The sequence below is a fragment of the Cheilinus undulatus genome, linkage group 4 (genome assembly GCF_018320785.1).
Source record: "Cheilinus undulatus linkage group 4, ASM1832078v1, whole genome shotgun sequence".
Classification (NCBI taxonomy): domain Eukaryota; kingdom Metazoa; phylum Chordata; class Actinopteri; order Labriformes; family Labridae; genus Cheilinus; species Cheilinus undulatus.
Genome location: NC_054868.1, coordinates 10,005,773 through 10,025,132, shown reverse-complemented (window position 1 = coordinate 10,025,132; position 19,360 = coordinate 10,005,773). Strand labels below are relative to the sequence as shown.

The 19,360-nt window shown below is 38.8% G+C and overlaps 1 protein-coding gene across 3 annotated transcripts in view; it reads right to left on the bottom strand.

Annotated features, from left to right (window-relative positions):
• Window positions 1-361: 361 nt before the first annotated feature.
• Window positions 362-19,360, bottom strand: part of LOC121508008 (protein AF-17-like) — a 58,090-nt gene continuing 39,091 nt past the window's right edge. For 2 of the 3 annotated variants that reach the window (XM_041784466.1, XM_041784464.1), the window contains 9 exons: window positions 16,773-16,890; window positions 16,538-16,604; window positions 14,613-14,761; window positions 9,311-9,511; window positions 8,059-8,135; window positions 5,129-5,499; window positions 4,610-4,709; window positions 1,110-1,322; window positions 362-1,025 (listed from right to left, as the gene is read on the bottom strand). In XM_041784466.1, the coding sequence (XP_041640400.1) occupies window positions 990-1,025; window positions 1,110-1,322; window positions 4,610-4,709; window positions 5,129-5,499; window positions 8,059-8,135; window positions 9,311-9,511; window positions 14,613-14,761; window positions 16,538-16,604; window positions 16,773-16,890 (1,332 nt within the window). In that variant the 3' untranslated portion in view covers window positions 362-989. The remainder of the gene's footprint in view (window positions 1,026-1,109; window positions 1,323-4,609; window positions 4,710-5,128; window positions 5,500-8,058; window positions 8,136-9,310; window positions 9,512-14,612; window positions 14,762-16,537; window positions 16,605-16,772; window positions 16,891-19,360) is intronic. The other variant, XM_041784465.1, reaches the window with a different exon arrangement.

The window sequence follows — 19,360 nt, the reverse complement described above, 5'->3', positions numbered from 1 at the left end:
AAGCATCCTTTATAAGGTACTGTGTTCATGGCTAATTTGCTCTGTTAGCTTCTAACATGCAAAGTGCACACTTGTTTAGGAAAATGCAATTATTATCTTACTTAAAATATCCAAATGTTTGGTTTTGTCTGCTTAATCTCCATAGCAACTGGAAGGATATAAAAGTCTTTAGAAACTCTCCTGGTGGTTTTAAATAAAGTCTGTGTTGTTGTCAGTCTCTGGTGGACTATAGGGCCATTTTGGACACGAGGGTCTTGTGTCATTTTACATTTACATGAGTTAATTTTAAATCCAGTGAAGGCTATTGCGGTAATGAGTTATCACACAATTCCAACAACAGGAAAAAGGTGGCAGAAAGATCTGAGGTAATTACTAGCTTTTATGTTAAAATGCCACTAACCAAGCATAAAAAAAGACAGTATATTTACCCTTTACATCATAAGTGCATGTGAGAGGCTGCAACATAAAGAAGATCTGCATGAAATCTAGGAGGGGTGAACAACACAAAGGGAAGACAAAATATCGAGGAAGACAGTTGAGGTTGCAAAAACGTCTCACTGACTGAATTGAAACGCTGATTTAAGCAGGAAATCATGAACGGTAAGTGCTCAAAGAAGTCAGAGACTGAAAATATATTCCCACCTTGAGAGCGAACGCTGCTGCTGCAGGGATGAGCTCTGCCTTCATAAGCAGCCCCATTGGTCTAGCTAACAAATTAGTGCAATTTAAGAAGAGATCACTGTTTTCATGCTCTCTGAAAGCTGCCTACACAAAAACCTATATGAAGAACCTCGGATATAAAGAATATCAAAACACGAAAAACTTCACCTCGACGTTTGAGTTCATCCTGTTATACATTCATAAAAGAGGGAGTAAGATGAAGATGACACAAGGAAAGACGCTTAAGTCACGCTAACGTTGACCTCAGTTCTTCAAGTTGGCATTAATGCCGGTTTTCTTCATTTGAGCTGCTCCTGTGATCGAGGAAATCATCCGTTCTTATCTCCGCCTTTTTCTCCTGCAGACTGTAAATACATCAGAAAAGGGTCTCATGTTTCTGAAAGGTGACATCAAATACAGTCATGATTTTGTCCTGCAGGGTTACTCACCCCGGGCTTGTGAAGTGCGTTTTCCTGCAGGCTGAAGAGGCTCCCTCCCTGGCTGCCCTGCAGGGGTGAGGCTGTGGCTGAAGACATCAGGTTGGGAGACTGGGCAATCATGGGTGAGTTTGGATTGGAGGTGAGCGCTCCTGTCAGCGTGAGGCGCTGCAGCTCCCTCTGTCTCTGCTGCTGCAGCATCTGGCACACCACCACCTGCTGCTCCTGATAAAGGGGGAACACAGACACTTGATGGGACATTCAGAGGTGAAATACAAAATTAGAACAGGTTAAAGTTCCCTTTATGCTCTTTATGTTGGAGAAACAGTCTAATTTGTTCAACCGACACAGCATCTACGTATAAAACCAACAAAATAATCCCCCTATGACTGTTATGCTATTTTATATTCTTTGGCTGGACCACTGCATCTCATTAACAGAAAGACTTTAATTTTGTAGTTTTTTTGAACTTATTTTGATCTATTTCATGCACCACTTAAACTATTAACTTGGCTGTTTTTTAATTAAATAACTGTTCTGTGTAATTTTTTGTAAATGGTCAGAGAAAATGAAAGAAAATCCTAATTGGTGAGGAAAGCATTCACATAAGTGTAAAAAGTAATATACAGTATTTCTAAGTAACCCAGGTAAGGTTGCTCCTATCTTTAATCTTTAATCTAAGCTCCTATGGAGCTTAAAGATTTCCTCAGTATACTTTTCTTTGTTGTGCTTTATTTTCTATTTTTTTCATTGTCTTTTTGGATGAAAAAATATCTTTCAGTTTGAAAGCAAAAAAGGATATAAATCAGAGAAACTAAATTATGGGACGATGAGCTTGCTACCTGTTAAAACCTGCCCGTCTAATGTTTAGTAACCCTTGAATGTGCATGACACTCTGTGTTTTAGTTGCTGTTTGTGCTTTGAAAAAACCATAAAACCATAAGCTCAAGAGTCCACTGATGTTTTATTTTGAGATGTCTGCCCAATTGGTTTATTTTATTTTTAAAATATTTATTTTTGGGCATTTATTAGATAGAGGAGGACAGAGGATAGAGTCAGGAACAGGCTCAAGAGTTGGGGAGAGACATGCGGTAAAGGGCCTCAGGCCGGATTCAAACCCGGTCCGCCCATGTACACGGGGAGCGCCTTTAACCACTAGGCCACCTGTAGTCCTGGTTTATTTTTTAATTTCATTACTGAGCTAACACCTCCACACTGACATCTCTCCCCTGTATTTCCAAGGCTTTGGTGAAGCCAGTGTTTATGAACTTTTGTTGACATTTTTGCTTTGACATTATGGACAACATCATTTTAAAGCAAATGATGTCAAGTGCCACTCACTTTTTCCTAGCATGGGCTCAAGACTGAGAAGGAGTGAGAGTGACAGCTTTTCACACAGCATATAGTCAATTCTGAAATTATTCTATTTCTATTGTTGCAGCCTGATGCTGCAATTATTTATTTTTTTATTTTTCTCTCATTAATCTACACTCAGTACCCATAATGATGAACTGAAAACAAATTAATAAATTTGCAAAGAAAACTAATAAATAGAAAAACTGAAATATATCATTGACATAATAATTCAGACCCTTTGCCCTTTCAGGCTCCTCCCATTTCTCTTGAAATGGGAGGAGCCTGAACGCCCTCCACCGATCGTGGCTTTATGGCAGAGTGACTAGATGGAAGCGTCTTATCAGTGCAGAACACATGAAAGCCTACTTGGATTTTACAAAAAAGCACCTGAAGGACTCCCAGACTGGGAGAAACAAGGTTCTCTGGTCTGATGCAACCAAGATACAATTCTGGAGGAAACCAGACACTTTTGAGTACAGTGAAGCATGGTGGTGGCAGCATCATGCTGTGGGGGTGTTTTTCAGCAGCAGGAACTAGGAGACTAGTCAGGTTTGAGGGAAAGCTGAATGGTGGAAAGTACAAACATATCCTCAATGAAAACCTGTTCCACAGCGCTCAGGACATCAGACCAGGCCGAAGGTTCACCTTCCAACATGACAATGACCCTAAGCTCACAACCAAGACAACACAGGAGTGGCTTAGAGAGAACTCTGTGAATATCCAAGAATGGCCCAGCCAGAGCCCTGGCTAGAACCCTGTTGAAGATCTCTGAATATGGCTGTCCACCAACGGTCCCCATCCAACCTGACTGAGCTTTACAGGATTTTCAGAAAAAAATGGCAGAAAATCCCCTGATTCAGGTGCGCAAAGCTTGTTGTATCATATTCAAAAGACTTGAGGATGTAGTTGCTGCCAAAGGTGCTTAAACTAAGTACTGAGTAAAGGGTCTGAATACTTATGTCAACAATTTAAAAAATATCTAAGATTTTGTTCTCACTTCTTCATTATGGAGTACTGAGTGTAGATTGAGACAAAAAAGATTAAAACAATTGTAGCATCAGGTAGTAGCATAACAACATTTTGTAGAAAGTGAAGGGGGGTCTGTATACTTTCTGAATGCACTGTATTCAAGAGGGAAACTGAAATTTCAGGGGCATGCAATCCTTAACATTCAAGAAATGCACATGTGAAAAGGTGTAACACTTAAAACATCTACCCTGCAAAGTAAGCAAAGACATCAGTGTTTCCAGTGTCTGACTGGTCCATCAAACTCCACAACTAACACTCATTTGCAATTCAAATCTGAGCATTCACAGTGCCTGAAGTCTTGTTGATAAAAAAGAGGCACGGTAGCCTTTGTGGTGGCGTGGTAGTGGATAATGCTTTCCTCCTATTCACTTTAAAACTACTGAATTCATATATCCGTTGAATAACAATCACAGAACATAGATTACAGAGTCTTGAAGCCAAACAAATTCAAACAGGCCACAGCAGCATTGGGCAAACTATGTCTGATTCTAGTTTTTTTTTGTTTTGTTTTTTTTTTTAAATAAGAAGAGTTTTTTTCAGTGTTTTCTAACTGACAGACAAGTAAAGCTTTGTGTTACCTTGAAATGTTTCAACTGCTAAGTTCCTGCAGTCTTCCTCAGAAGAATCATATGATGTTGTTGTGATGCCTCTTAAAAAAGACTGTGGGAACTTGGCAGTCAAGGTACCACAAAACTATACAGATAAAAATGATAGTTTTTGAAGACAATATGGACCTACTGCATTTGAATTAAAATGGCCTAAAATTCGCATTTAATTAAATTTGACATTTTGGAAACTTATTTCCTGAGATGGATATGAAGATGTTTTTGGGTAACCTGACACACTAGAAAGACTGTCTCACCTATCCATGGCACTGGATGTATTTAACATCCATCTGGGCAACCTCCCATAGTGGATGTTTATACAAGGGCATAAGTAAAAAGAAGTTTTAACCCTTTATATTTTTGGGCTACTGTGTCAAAAAGTCTTTGCTTGAGTGCTCTCATAATTCAGCGATAGTGTGGAGTCCAGATGAAAACCTTGCAGGATTCACATTTTGTATCTTAAGACAAAAACCAAGTAGTGTGAATGTAGCCTGAGACACGGTGTCATAAGAGTTTGACTACCGGAGTAAAATTCTGTGAGGTGAGGAACTGCTGGAGCTGCTGCTGTTGCTGCTGCTGCTCGAGAAAAAGCTGCTTCTGCTGCTCGGAGAGGAGAGAAGATCTGAAAGTAGAGGGACGAACATACAGACAGATTACACAACAGATAATAAACCAACACACATAACATCTTTAAAAACATATGGGCTCCTAACTTGATTCAAAGATACCTGGGAGCTGTGGACACAAAGAAGCTGAATTGATGAACTGAAAAAATGAATACATTAAGAAGTGAATTTTCTCTTTAGGACCCAGTCATTCAGAAATGATCTGATCAGATTTAGGATATCAGATTGGATTAATCATGAAAACCGAAAAAAAAAAAGGTCAGTTGATCCACTCATGCTTATTAAATCTGGATTTTAACCTTAAGTTTGTAATGTTAAAAACTTTTAGGTAGAAACTGGATAACTTCATCAGAATAACTCTGAACCCAGCAAAAGCCAGAAGCCCTGCTAATCTAAACACAGACTGGGTACATACGGGCTCACACTCTTGGGCAGCTGAAAGCCTTGTGTGATGGCCTGGGGGTTGAGCGGTGGGGGCTGCGGGCGCAGGGCAGGGAGAGTTGGCTGAGGAGCGTTCTGCACAGGAGACTGGATCACGCCATTCAGACTGCCCAGCACACCGTTCATGTTGAGCTGAGGACTTCCTGCCAGGGACGCCATCAGTCCACCCACCACGGGCAGTGATGACCCACCAGCCTGACTGATGGTGCCCAAACCATCACTCAGGCCGCGACTCAGGCCGTTCAGCAGGGGCTGGCTGAAGGAGGCAGGGCTCTGCTGTGGAGGAGGGGTACTCTGGAAGGAGAGGGAGGAGCTACTGCGGGACGGACTACCAGAGTGGAGCTCCTGGAACAAAGAGGAATGGTTAAGAGAAGATTAACTACTACTCTAACGTGTAAGGTAAGATACTTCTTGATACTGTATGTTTTAAATCTGGGGCTCCCAAACATTTGTTTAGTTTTAATTTGTTGACAGGCACAGATCAGGGGAAGGCTATAAAAAATCTGCTGCATTGAAGGTTCCCACAGTGGCCTCAATAATTCTCAAATGGAAGAAGTTTGGCACAACCAGGAACATTCCAGCAGCTGGTCGCCTGGCCAAACTAGGAGTTTGCAAAAAACTCCACATGAAAGCAAAGCAGGCTTAATAAGCCCAGATCAGTGGAGGGCTGCAGTGATGGTTGTCCTTGTGGAACTTTGTCTCATCTCCACACAGGATCTCTGGAGCTCAGTCAGAGTGACCATCAGGTTCTTGGTCACCTCCCTTACTAAGCCCCTTCTTCCCGATTGCTCAGTTTGGCTGGGTGACCAGTTTGAAGAGTCCTGGTTGTGCCAGACTTCTTCCATTTGAGAGTTTTAGAGGCCACTATGCTCTTTGGAAATTTCAGTGCAACAGAAATGTTTTTGTGTTTGGGCACAGTCTTCCCCAGATCTGTGCCTTGCAACAATCCTGTCTCTGAGCTCTTCAGGTAACTCCTTCGATCTCATGGCTTGATGTTTTGTCTGATATGCATTGCCAGCTGAGGCTTTCTATAGAGAGGTGTGTGCCTTCCCAAATCATGTCCAATCAATTTATTTTACCACAGGTGTACTCCAGTTAAGGAGAAGAAACATCTCAGGAAAGATGCAAGAAATGGGAGGAACCTGAGCTCAATATATATTTGAGCATATTATTTTTCATATATTTGAACAACAATCTGAAATTCTGTTTTTCACTCAGTACTCAGTAGATAATCATGAAAATGAATTTAACGAATTTTAGTACCAGGCTGCAACATAAAAATCAAAAAAAAAAAGTGAAGGGGATCTGAATACTTGAATGCACTGTCTGTGTTCCTCTGTGTCTTTCTAGACCAGCAGACCTCACATTAATGCTGACATTTGCCAGTTTACATTTTTACACATTGCTTTCACTGCTGCACAAATCACTGTAATAATAATAATAATACATTTTATTTAAGGGGGCCTTTCATGACACTCAAGGTCACCTTACAAAAGTACAAAGAAGTACTGTTTTTTCCAATTAAATATATTTTCTCAGTATATTTTTAAAATGATGGCTAAAATTTAACAATGGAAATCATTTTCTTTTTTCTTAGGGAACCACTGTTCTAATCAATATGGTGGTGCTTTTTTTCTTTTTATTGGAACAACACATCATCAGTAGGGTAAACTAACTTCTCCAAAGACAGTGTAAACCCAGCTCACTCTCCCTAATAATGGGTGAACAATCAAGCTTTCTGTCAACTCTGCTTCACAGTAACAGGAAGAGCTGACATTGAAGGATCATAAAGCGATGTTTCTACGTACACTTGACTGTTATTTGAATGCAAAATAGAATCAAAAGTGCTGAAACTTTAAAGAAACACTACATGTTTTGCATAGGATTAATGCTTGGAAAAGGAATGCATGGTTCAAGTTTACAAATAAGTCTGAACTGTCATACTACTATAATGACACCAGTGCTTTTGTGCAAAATGAACAGTGGGTAACAGTTTGCTCATAGTTGTTGATAGTCAAAAATAAGGTGTCTGGTGTCTAGGACTTCAATTACGAATGCAAGGTTATCACAGCAGGTAGGTATCGGTATTGTTGATGACTGTTGATTTTGTTTTTTACTAGAACCACATCAAAGTTTAAAATTCTGGTATAATGACAAAGCTACTAAAGTTAGAAAAACTTCAATGAAAATGTAAACATGAGTGTGTTTACAAAGTTTGAAATGGTAGGAATTTACCCTCATGGTAACATCTTGGTCTTAAAACACATCAAACAATTAACTGATTATCAATAAAATCACAGACATTTCAATTAACAATGAAAATAAGTGTTGGTTACATCCCAGTATTAAGGTGTATCTACTGTTTTCACACATGCACTGAAATGTTCCGACAGCCTGCCCCTTAAATCTTCCTGTTGTGTATTAATTTACTGTGTATATGAAAATACTATGTATGTACTATGTCCTTCACAGAGTAGAGTTTTCATGCCAGACAGAGAGGAGGCTGAGTGGATTCAGGAACCAGGGTATGACATACAAAGGACATGTCAAAATAACAGATGAGCATCAGGGTCTGGTGCGATGATGAAAGGTTTTTGCCTTAATATCACTACTATGTTGTTAGTCATGGTATGTTCAGGTGAACAAAAACATAAAGAAGCCGCTTCATCAAAAGTAAGGTGTTAGCACCAGTCACAGAATATACAAAGCATCACTCCTGCTCACTCACTGAAGATGAACGTTACCTGCTGCAGTCGGCTCACAGAGGCTACTTGGGAAACTTTGAATAGTGGGCAGGTGGGAAAAGTCCCTGATAAACATATACAGCTCACCCTGAAAATTTCTGGAATTTTTCTGGAGAATAGTGCATGTGTGAAAACACTGTAGGGTAAGAAGAGTTCTCACCTCAGATGAGGTAACAAAAGAGGTTTCATTCAGGAAGCAGCTTTTGGACAGAGGACTCTTATTGGTGTTCAGGGGGTCTAAAGGAAAGAGAGGCACAAACAGTGAAATTTACAAACCTGAGCTTCACACTTACTGCAATGGTGTTAAATATTTATGTTGAAAAGCCTTTAATCAATAACTCACAACATTTATGTTTGTATAACTTCCAAAACAGATCCACAGCCCAAAATCCTACTGTGAGAAGGAATGGGCAGTAATACAGTAATACTGCATCCTGAGTATTAGAAAATAGCCATAGTAGTGCTTTAATTAAGTTTAAGTACTGGTATGCTGAACAATTATTTGCAGTGACTAAATAATACATTTTTTTGACCTATTACGTGAAATTGGATAATTTCTCATGGCACACCTGGTTATCTCTCATGGTACAGCAGTGTGCTGTGGCACAGTGGTTGAAAATCACTGGACTAGATAGGCACTATACAAGCTCAAGTCCATCTACCATTCACAAGTGCTGCATCCTGCAACAAAAAAAATCAGCCCAATTGAAAACCATCAACAGTTTTTAAAAACTTTTAAATGTATCTGTTCCTCTTTTTATGTGTATTGAAGAATCAAAGCCTGGTGGTTAATTTAGTTGGTGGAGTGGCCGCTACTTTTTATAAGCTTTCCATCAAATGAACTGGCCTCTGGATGGAGCTCGCCATTCTTGCGTAATGTAAATAATATTTAAGGTCCATCTTTATCTGTTTAAAAAGCACATGGAATATCATTTAATATTCCCATAACTTTTATAATAGTTTTGGATTATAATTTCTCATTTTATCTCTGGGTGGAAGGGAGGGAAGAAAGAGAGGGAGAGGAAAAAGCAAAATTTGATTTGATCCTGTCCAAATGGAACTCAGTTTACCAGTGAAGTGCGAAAACAAGTTTTCAACTATAAATCACTTCCAGCACTTTTCTAAACTGAGTTTTTTAGACTTAAACGACAGCACACATTTTGTAAAGGAATGAATGAAGCACCTGTAGAGGCACAAGCTTTGATGCTGTACATGCATGTACACACCAGCAAGCCTCTGAATACTGTGGTTTAAACATCTGCTGGTAATATCGTAAAATCTGGGAGGGTTTGGAAATATTAAAAATTATTACTGCCCAGTCCTAGTTGTGAGCAAACATGGAAATAAATAAATAGTAAAACATTTAGATGGCTTTTGATATAAAAGAGCATAGAGGAGATAGAAAGTCTGACCTTGACTGGATGACAGGAAGTTGATCTGGGCTGAGGAGTGCATGGAGCTCTGTGCTGAGACAATGTGTGGAGGGAACTGCACAGCCAGCTCGGTGTTGAGCAGCTGCAGACGCTCTTTTTTGGCCGTCAGGCTGAGAATCTGGTCCTGGAGCCGCTGGTTCTCCTGCTGCAGGGAGTGAAGTGACTGCAGCATCTCTACAACTATAAGAGGCAGAGAGGAGAGATTTATCAGATCATGTAATATAATATCCACATATTGTTTTTAAAAGTAGTCTGAAATAGTTGCTACCAAACAAGACAAAGAAAAATGTTTCTGTTAAATAGAATACCAATTTATGTTTTGCAAATCCAAAACTGATGTTTGTATTTCCATTAATTTACAGTTTGTCTCAACGTAAAACAGTAGTGTTAGATAATGTAGTGCAGAAAAAAATCAAGCCTGTTTTAAATGTACAGTAGAAACACTCTGCCCTAATCCTTGAAGTTGGCCCACTTTAAGGTCCTGTGCTCCCCCACAGATGTTTTCCATTATACGGTCTGAGTAGGCCCCTGCATGCTGCAGAGAGTGGAGCCATACCTGAAAATATAAGAGGTCACCAAACTGTGTCTGTGACCTAAATAAGTCCATATTTGTAACCTTAAATATGATGTGTATTTTCTGAGCTCTTCTGACAAAGTCTGAGCTTTGAGAATGAATGCCTGATTGTTTGGCTCTTCCGTAAATCTACCTTTTTATTTTGGTAACTAATTTCACAACACTTTGCTATGATGAGTGTGAAAGTTACAGTAAAGTGACAATAAGGGTTACAGTGATGATGGGAATGATGACTCATAAGTATGTCAAATCTGACGAAACAACTTAGAAGAAAATGACTGGGGTTAGGGTTAGAACATTAGTACAAAATAGTGTTGTCTACACTAAGATTCAGAGGGCAGGAGCATAATTAAGACAGATCCCATGCACGCCTGAAAATTTCTTGTAGTTTCGATAACAGTCGGCCTCTGACGTCTTCCTGGGTTTTCCCAGTTGGATGAGTGGATGGTGGGGTTTCAGTAAGTGAAACGTGTTGTAGAGAAGAAGCTGGACTGTATCAGTTCTTGTACTAAACATATGAGTGACCAAATGTATTTACAGAGTAGTAAAGAGTACAAAGTGGCTTCATTACATACATATAGATTGCACCATTTGCAGCAATGCCATGATTTAAATGCCATCACCCCTCAACAGCTCACTCTGCTGTTTTCACATATCAGCTCCCCCTGACCTTGTGTGGCAATGTTACTATGAGACTAGCAGGAAAACACTGAGTAAAGCTGAAAATCATCTTTTAATGTTCACATACGCAGCTCAGGCTGGAATTTTGGCAAATTCCAGGATTTTTTTGTATGTGTAAAAGGTGCTGAGGCAGGGACCAAACCAAAGTGTTTGAGATTTTTTTAGTTAAGGCTTTTTTAAACCTTTGCAAAAGCCTTAAGTAAAAAAATGAATATGCCAACAGTGTTAATTCTGTCGACTAAAACTATAACTAAAATGTTTTCTTGCATGGTGAAAACTAGACTCAGACTAACCAAAGCCAGATCTGTGATGATTAAAACTGACAAAATGCAAGTTAAGTTTTCGTCAAGATGACTTAAACTAGACTAAAATGTAATTTAGTTTTGGTCGGACATTAGAACTCCACTTTGCCACGGTGTATAAATCTGTTAAAAAGCTATGGAGCTGTAGCTATTCTGCCTCTCAGCTGTCGAAAGCAGGGACCCCAGGTTTGGCAGGGCGCATAGAACACACTACCATGATTTGGTACTAGACTTGGGCAAGAAAACAAATGCTTGGACTAAAAATAAAGAATAAAATATGAGGACTTTTTATGGACTAAAACTAGGCCAAAATGTTTGGAGTTTCGTCGACTAAAACTAGACTAAAGCTAAAAAGGACAGAAATGACTAAAATGTGACTAAAATTAAAAGACATGTAATCAAAAGTTAAGACTAAGATTGAAATTAAAAATAGATATTAAAGCTACTATGCTAGTTTTGTTTGGTTTTGTATTTAAAAAGCCTAAAAATCAGAATGAAAACATTACTACATACAGTATGGACAAGAAAACAATGAAACAGCTGTGCATCAGAGATGTAGAGATGAGACTACATCTGAAAATCAAGTGCCTGCATGTCTCACTGATTCCTTTGGTACTGAGCGTAAACTAATTCTAATACAAAACTAACAGCAGTGCTGTGAGGTCTGAACTCGAATTCAACCCATGCACTAAATGCTCTCCAATTGATTTTCTATGGAGCTGTGTGCGCAGCGTGCCCAGCATTACAGGCACACTGAAAAACTCTAATTTCTGCAGAGAGAAAGAAAGAGAAATAAACTCTCACAGGGGCATGGGGAGAAAAAATGTAAGGTTGTGACTGCATGACTTTCCATTTACATTCTTAACTGACAAAAGGAAGTAAACGATAGGACGAAGGACAAGGCAGTAAAAAATGAAAAGAAATAAGTGTGAGGAAAATAGAAGGAAAGATGTGTGACAGCCCTAGGTGTAAAAAAAAAGCCAAAATAGTAAAGAATAGAACAGAAACAAACGTCAGCTGATGTCCCCAGAGAACAAATGAGTAATAGGCAGAAAGCAGTGTGGTTCAGGAGAGATCACAACAGAACAAAGTAAAACAAAGCTGCTTCTGCTTCGAAGCACTATTTTTCATCCCTCACACCATCCTCAGGTACATTCATCATCTCTAAATAGCACCAGATTGTTTCTGCACAGAGAGGAGTGCCGGTAAATCTAAGCATGTGTAGGTTACTAATGCCTTTACTGTAAGCGTTAGAGACTCCTAACAAAAATGTATTTTTGATACCTCATTCTAATTATGACTGTGTGCAAAACAAAGTTAATCTACAAAATAGTTTAACTTCAGTTAAAATTTGTGTTTGTTTTGTTTGTCTTACACAACATGCCGTCTTACAAAGCAGTCTAATGTTCAACTATTTCATGTATTTAAGACCTTTAGTCTTAATTTGTTTTATCAGTGATGACGTCTTGCAGAGATTGTGTTGATGCTTTTTAATGGTGTAAAGTTTTTATACTAGAATCACCACCCTAAAAAACAAACAATTAGTTCAAAATGTTTTTTTTTCATATTTTACTTCCTTTTTGTTTCCTTTTTAAGAAGATTAAAAACAGACAGAAGCCACTTAGTCTGGTAAAAGTGCTTTCATTTAGAACAGCTACTTCAGAACAAAAGATGCTGTGTTTCTTCTTTAATGGCCTTATCTAAACATCAATTTGGTGATACATAGGGCTTGAGCACCAAGGCAGAAACCCTTTTGAAATCCTCAGGATAATCATTAACATTGACTGGTCCAGTCATTCCTAGCTGGGAACAAATGTTTCAGTTTAAGGCTTTACAAGATGGATCTGCCTGATAACGGACATGGAATATGGTCAATTATTGAGTTTGCAGGGCCATGACACAAGTACAGCTGTGTACTTTCATGGCTGCGGGCTGAGATATCTGCCTGAATGAGGGACATGCTGCAGGAGACAGAGAGGAGCAATGCAGCGCTGGGCAATACAGGTAGAGGGGTACACAAAGTGATGTGGAGCATGTTTTATTCTGATTGTTTCACAGCAGTTACACTGTAAATAACAAGATAAAACATTTTCAACTCAACACAAAGATGCAGGATGTTTCTACTAAAGTGTCACTGTTGTCCTCTGTCAAAGCATCAACTCCCATGGCCCATTTTTATTTATCGGTCAGCAAACATATAATATGAAGTCCCTTTATCTCATTATCGTCAGTGTTAGTGTCTGTTACAGACATATGAAGAGCGGAGGAGAGAGAAGATGATGTCTCATAGTAATTAAGTCGTGATCTGCAGACCCTTGTAACCTTCACCTCGGTAAATAAACATTGCATGCTTTCTGGTTTACTTGTAAGTAAATGACTGAGTCAGCTTTTAATGTGGAACCTGTTACGAATTAAAGTGCATGCCTGGAGTGCAGAACCTGAACTGGACTGTCAGATTTCACTGTTCTGATTAAGACAGGCCAAAAATAATGGACTTGGTTTGCTAATCTCACATTCTGTGTGTTGGTACATGACCAAAAATATGTGAAAAATCACTTTTAAAAAGTGTATTTTCTAAAGATACGCACCCTTTAGCTACCAGGACTTACTACAAATGTCGAATGTGCTGACAGCAGCTGCTTTATATCGTTTATTTTTGTTTTTGCATATTTATAAATAGGTAAGAACAGTAATTAATCAATCAATTAGTAATCCTAGTATTCAGCATGACGAAAGTGATGAAAATACAGTACAGTTCATGTAATAGTTCATCAATCACCTTTAAAGTTGGAAACACAATACATTTTTCCAAAATGGCAAAAATGTCCCTCCCTTTAGATTCAGTGAAAAAGTCATTTTCTCCATGTTTCCATGTTTGAAGCAATAGGCTGTATCCACCTTACTGATTTTTTCCAAGCTGCTAGTAATATCTTTATTAGGAATTTATCCTGTGCTGAAAGGTGAGCAGCAATGTTCCCTAGATTACCTGTTAGGAAAGAATAATCAATCTCCACTCAAAAGATGTTTCTAATTCCTTGTGTTACCTCCTGCAACAGCCACTGCCTTGAGAAGAGAAGGATGTAAGCAGTCCCTGCAGGAGCATCCAGACTGAACTGTGTTTGTCTAAGGTGTTACATTTTGGTTTAATTTAATGCACAGTGTTGATGTGCTTGACCATGGAGGATGTTTTCCTCTCTTGCAAGAAATTTAGTGCAACATATGTTACGTTGGGCCTTCTGTTTATCTTCTGCTTCATTAAACTCTAGACAAACTACTTGGACTTCTTCAAATGTTCAGTCATCCTCACCAGTTCCTTAACAGAACTGTGCTTCAATCCCCATCCCTACTAGAGATATCCATCATTTTTTTGAGGCTTGGTAAAAACATCAGCAAGCAAATTGCCTTTTCCTGTTTGCAGTTAATTTAGCCTTTTATTACTTTTAATTGACTATTTCAGTGTATTTGAGAGTTGAATTTCAGTGCTGTGAGTGGCCATTTATAAATAGAAGTTAAACCAAAGACTGATTTTCTTTGAAGGATTGTTCAAGGTTTTGAAACAGTCAAAGAATCTGCTATTTTCAGAGATAAAACAATGAAAAAGTCACAGTTAAATTCAGATAGCAAGCATGATGTGAATTTTTTTTCCTTTTCTTATCCCTTTGATCATCTTGTGACTCTCAGCTTTACCCAGAAACCACTGTAATGTGTTTTTTTTCCCACTCACTGTTGACTCCCATCTCTCCGTTGCTGTGCTTTTCCAGCAGGAGCTCGATGTGAGGGCTGGCTGCTGGGACGTTCTCAGGACGCGCTCTGACTCCAGCCCCTAAACCGTCTCTCTGGTCGAACAGAAGAGGAAGACAGCTCATAGGAGACCTGTGTGTGGAGGAGGATAAAACCAGCAAGGAGTCAGAGAGAAGTGAGAAGTCACTGCTGGGAAACTTTCAACAAGACCCTGAGTCTGTGGTTCATGTTTTTTTTTCTGATCTGCACAGTGACTGAGGTTGTGAACCATAGGCTCTTTTCCTGTTGTTTTCTGTTTCTGCTACAGAAATAGAAACTGATCAGATAACTGCTGCAGCACAGTGGAAAATGTTCAAACATGTTTTACTTGATGGATTAAAGATCTCCTGTGACTCAAACTGTGTTCATTTTCAGCAGCTCTGAATGAGTAAACCAAGTATTGTTTCTAAGAATTAACAGGGTGGATTAGCATCCTTCTATCTACTGACAAAAAATTCATGAGGGAGTTAATGAAATCTATGTTAGGGGAAAAATTACCTTCCTGCTTTGTCAATCAGTCATAGTTTACTTTAAGTTCCGTTGTCAGTCAGTCAAGGCAAAACTGCTTGAAGTGACAAATCAACAGATGCTTTACAGCAAAGGTCCTAAACTACTGAGGGACAACCAATCAGTCTCTTCCCAACAAACACACTGTATTTTATTCATTTATTTATTTATTATTATAATTATTATTTTATTCTTTGTTTTTATTTCTATCATTTTCTGGTCTTATTGTTTTATCTAATTAATCCAATTTACTTTATTATACATTGAATATTTGTGGAATTATTTAATATGGAAATTTATATTATGTGTGAATTATTTAATGCATTTTTATTTTTCATATTGCTTTGGCAGCAACTGATCTGTTCATGTCAATAAAGTAAACTAAAATTGAAACTGAACCAAATTTAACAAGGGCCAGCGTTTTCTTGACAGATGCTGCAGGGGCCAGGATCTCAAATAAACCAAAATACAATCAATATTTTGGTATGATAATATTATTGTTTTCTACCTAAATGTAAGTAATTTTAACCTTCAACCATGAGATCAGCCCCCTATAGCCTAAACTGCAGCCAGCCACAGAAGTGGGAACTGAGATATTTCAGCTACATAGTGTATTTCTGGGGCTTCGTGCCTTCCCTTACTGAGTTTGACGCCAATATGCTGTGTTGTGATTGGTGAAAACTACAAGCTGGAAACAGGTCTTCTGTTTATGTTCCCTATCAGGGAATATTGCACTCTCAAAGAGCCTGAAGTAGAAACAGACACAAAATCGGGGCTATACTTGTATTTTTAAAAAACAGATTTCTCAAGTGGAGCACACATTTAAAATATAAATGATTGCAAACAAGTTTTTCTTTAATTGCGGGAAGGTTAAAATCGTGACTGAGATTAAAATTCAATGAATTGTGCATCTCTTGTGTGTGTGTTTGTGTAGCTAATAAAAGGGAGGCCTGATTCCAGCTGTTTGTGACATAATAAGCTATGCCTCCCTGACATCCACTTCCCAGGAGCATCATCATTATGTGAGAAACACTGAGACTATGTGTGTCAGCAGCTGCATGCTAACCATAACAATTCAAATGCAGTCCTTGGGGTAAAAGTCCCATCCATGTTTGTTCTCTGAAAGTGCTTATTTCAACCACTGAGAGGCCCAGATTATCACTCTGTGTGCCTGACAACAACAACAAAGGAAGAATAAAACAGGAGGCTTTTAATACACAGCAGCAAAGAAAACTGCAGAGGCTGAAAATAGACTACCTTTTATGTACCTTATGGTTATTTAGACTCACAACAATAATCAACCAAGGCGTATAAAAATCAGAATTCCCTTCAAAAACAACAAAAAGATGAACTCAGACATACTGTGAGGAAAGGCTCTCTCTTGGCGAGTTCCCCTGACATGGGAAGCGACAGTCATCGAGGTCGGACTCTAAGGAGAGAAACAAAGAGTCATGAAGTTTATTTGCAGTAAGAAGAGATTGAATGTGTGTCAGGTTCTGAGAAAATAATATTTGTGAGTCAGTGTAAGATTTTTGTGTATTTCATAAAGATATTTTAAAAATAGTTTAAACAAATGCAATACATCTGAGTTGTTTACCTGGCAGTGAGGTCTGGGCTTGGCTCAGTAGTGGCGGCAGTGTCGCGGCTGTGGAGAGACAGCTGGCAAAAGGCTGCGTGGAGGTCAGACTGTAGGAGGAGCTGGAACCTGGATGGACCTATGTGACAAGGTTGAAATTTATGTTTTATTACTTCTTGGTTTTAGTTGATTTTATCACTATGCATGCTTATTTGATCAGTTTTTAGTGCTTTTTTTTATCATTTTTGTTACTTAAATGGATTTTTTTCATGGAGTTGTTTTTTATTAGTTTCTAGGCCTGTTTGTGTGCACAATTTCAAATGGACTGGTGACATGGAGACACACACTCCCCTAACTGATCGCGGATTAGTGACAGCTGTGAGCTGGGCTGTGGACGTTTGGCAGGCTGAACTTTCAACAGATAAAAAAGAAAAGGCAGCAGCAAGGACAAGAGCACATGGGTGGCAGCAGCAGAGCAAGAGCCAGCATCCATCAATGCCCATTCACTCAGGCCTGGGTTACAGTCAGCAGGCTCCAGCCCAGGACCACCATCTTACATCGCTGTTAATCAACTGGCGGGACTGTATGAGGATCGGAGGGCATGAGGGGAGCAGTCATGGGACAGTGCAAAGATGGACTATTTCTAAACCGGACAAAGTATATGGGGTTCTAATCAGTGGTTAGAATAAACAGTGAGGAAACTTTATTTTTTACTTAAAAAAACAACACTTTTAGAGATAATAAATCTTTTATTGCTAAGCACAATTTGATTTAATCACTCTGCTTTCCCTGATTAAAGAATCTGTGTGTTCTTTGAATTTTTTACGAGTCCTTGGCTCTGCTTCTAACCTAGGTGGTGTTGACGTTTTTTATTTTTTAAAAATCTTTTAAAACCAAACTAACCCTCTTTTACCAATTTTAACCAGTCTTAATATTTGTGTTTTTTTCTCAAACTAAGTTATTAACCTAGGAGAGAGTGAACATTGATATCTGACTGAGAAAGAAACATCATGACACTCAAAGGAAAGGATGCTGATGACAACAAAATATCTTCCTGCCATAAAACAGAAGCAATCACACCCGGAAATGACCAATCATGGGAATTGTGGAGTTGCATGTGTTGTTTCAATTATTGATTTTGTGTCTAAAAAAAAAAGGAACAAACTCAGGTAAGTTGAATCTTCTCTCCTCTCCTGCATGTCGCTCACAGTTGTGTTATAGCCCATATTAAACAATTAAAAAATACATGTTTTCATACAATAGATTTTTATTAACCAGCCCAAATTTGAGCAATGATAAAAAATGACTCAATATATAAAATTAAGTTCAAAGTCATCACAACTGAAAATTTGGACATGCTTAGAAGTGACTTTCTCTACTGTGTCAAAAACTACTTTGACTTGACAATGAAGGGTTAATGAAGCTGCTCAGTTAGAATGAAGACATAGCCAGCTGAAAAAAATGCAGACTTTAATGTTAAAAAATCATTCTCTGTCTGATGCTGCTATTTCCAGTGAGCATTGTTTGCATATGGCATACATATGTGACCCCCCCCAAAGAAATTTTCATATTTTTGTAAGTACTTCCTGAGTGCTGTTAAACAGACCGAAACATTTTGTAACACAGCTTTTACAAACATCCTAGCTTTATTTTGCATGCTTACATTATTTTACTTTGCACACAGAAACAGAATTATTTCACAAAAAAACAAAACTACCAGGGCCAAAACTCTTAGCCTCCTTTAGAACTAACCTTATTGTTGTGCCATAGCACAAACCACTTTTGTGCAACGATGTGCTTTAAGTCTGTAATACTCAAAGCTCATAAAACCAAGTTTAAACTGAGAGTTCTCTTCACATTTACACACACACTAGTGTAGGACTTAGACAAGTCAGGAACTGTAGTCTTGAAGAAGACCATCACTAGGGCCCTGCACAGGAATGGACCAAGAAAAACTCAACTTTTGCAGAAGAGACACCTTCAAGCCAGACTGAAATATGCTAGGACAAACTGGAGAAAGAATGCATACTGGAGGCATGTTCTTTGGTCAGATAAAACCAAACTAGAGCTTTCTGGCCATAGAGATGTCTGTTATGTTTGAAGATAAGAGGCATATAACCCAAAGAACACTGTTCCCACAGTGAAACATGGCAGTGGCAGTATTGTGCTGTGGGGATGCTTCAGTGCATCTGGAATTGGGAATCTTGAAAAGGTGGAAGGAATCATGAAGAAAGAAGGATGTGTGAAGATTTTGAACGAAATCCTCAAGGAGTCAGCAGCTAAACTGAGTCTGGGTCATTAATTTGTCTTTCAACATGACAACACCCCAAAACATATGTGGCTCCTGGTGAAGAACTGCCTCCAGAGGACCAAAGTGAACGTTACTGACTGGCCTGCACAAAGCCCTGACTTGAATCCCACTGAAAATCTGTGGGGTGAATTGAAGACAAAGGTCCATGCCAGAAGACATCAAATCTGGAGGACCTTGAGAGATCCACCAAGTAAGAATGGGCTGGAACTTCAAGAGACGTGTCTGAGACTTTTTGAAAACTGCAACAAAAGACTGCAGGCTGTTAGCCAGCAAAAAGGAGACACAACTGGCTATTAGC